General features: G+C 59.8%; 1 protein-coding gene across 1 annotated transcript in view; it reads left to right on the top strand.

Annotated features, from left to right (window-relative positions):
• Positions 1–1,245, top strand: part of Dll3 (delta like canonical Notch ligand 3) — a 10,006-nt gene that overhangs the window by 7,981 nt on the left and 780 nt on the right. The window contains exon 7 of the mRNA XM_031385890.1: positions 500–1,079. Coding sequence (XP_031241750.1) covers positions 500–1,079 — 580 coding nt within the window. The remainder of the gene's footprint in view (positions 1–499; positions 1,080–1,245) is intronic.

Genomic DNA, 1,245 nt, shown 5'->3' with positions numbered 1-1,245 from the left:
CCTGGAGGAAAAAAATGGTGGGCAGGGGAGAAAGAAGTGGCAAAGAGATGACTAGATTCAAGAAGCCATTTTGACAGCCTTGCATGATGGTCTGCGCCTGTAACCCCAGCACTTGGGAGGAGAATACAGGAGAACCCTATGTTCCAGGCTAGCCACATACTGAGACCTGTTCAAATTTTATTTATTTATTTATTATTTTATTTTATTTTGGTTTTTCGAGACAGGGTTTCTCTGTGTAGCCCTGGCTGTCCTGGAACTCACTTTGTAGACCTCGAACTCAGAAATCCACTTGCCTTGGCCTCCCAAGAGCTGGCTGGGATTAAAGGCATGAGCCATCACTGCCCCGCTCAAAATTTTAAAAAGGCATGGACAAGAGCCAGCTGGCTCAAAGACATGGCTCTTCAGATATTCAGACCAGGAACCTATGGTCCAACCGTGGGAAAGACAAGTGGGTGTGGGGTGCGGGTGATCCGTTAGCTCTGACCCCGTTTCCCCGTAGGCGGCCTCTGCCTGGACCTGGGCCACGCGCTGCGCTGCCATTGTCGCGCAGGATTCGCCGGGCCGCGCTGCGAGCACGACCTGGACGACTGCGCGGGCCGCGCTTGTGCCAACGGCGGCACGTGCGTGGAGGGCGGCGGCTCGCGCCGCTGCTCGTGCGCACTGGGCTTCGGCGGCCGCGACTGTCGGGAACGCGCCGACCCCTGCGCCTCCCGCCCCTGTGCACACGGAGGCCGATGCTACGCCCACTTCTCTGGCCTCGTCTGCGCCTGCGCGCCCGGCTACATGGGCGTGAGATGCGAGTTTGCTGTGCGCCCCGACGGCGCGGACGCGGTGCCCCAGGCGCCCCGGGGCCTGCGGCAGGCTGATCCGCAGCGCTTTCTTCTGCCTCCTGCGTTGGGGCTGCTGGCGGCCGCCGGTTTGGCTGGCGCCGCCCTCTTGCTCATCCACGTTCGCCGTCGAGGTCCTGGCCAAGATACTGGGACTCGCCTGCTTTCTGGGACCCCGGAGCCTTCGGTCCACACGCTCCCGGATGCACTCAACAACCTGAGGTTACAAGACGGTGCTGGGGATGGCCCCAGGTGAGGGCGGCACACGTTGTCACTGGGGCCAATGGGCTGGTCTGGTTCTATCCGATTGGACTTTCTTACCCAGGGTTTCTAGCCCTCTTCTGATGGGGTCATTGCAGAATTCTCCCTTGCCAATCTGCGGGTTTCCCTCTTTGATGGGTGTGGGAAACAAAGAAGA

The sequence above is a fragment of the Mastomys coucha genome, unplaced genomic scaffold, assembly GCF_008632895.1.
Source record: "Mastomys coucha isolate ucsf_1 unplaced genomic scaffold, UCSF_Mcou_1 pScaffold21, whole genome shotgun sequence".
Lineage (NCBI taxonomy): Eukaryota > Metazoa > Chordata > Mammalia > Rodentia > Muridae > Mastomys > Mastomys coucha.
This window is presented reverse-complemented; position numbering and strand designations above follow the sequence as displayed.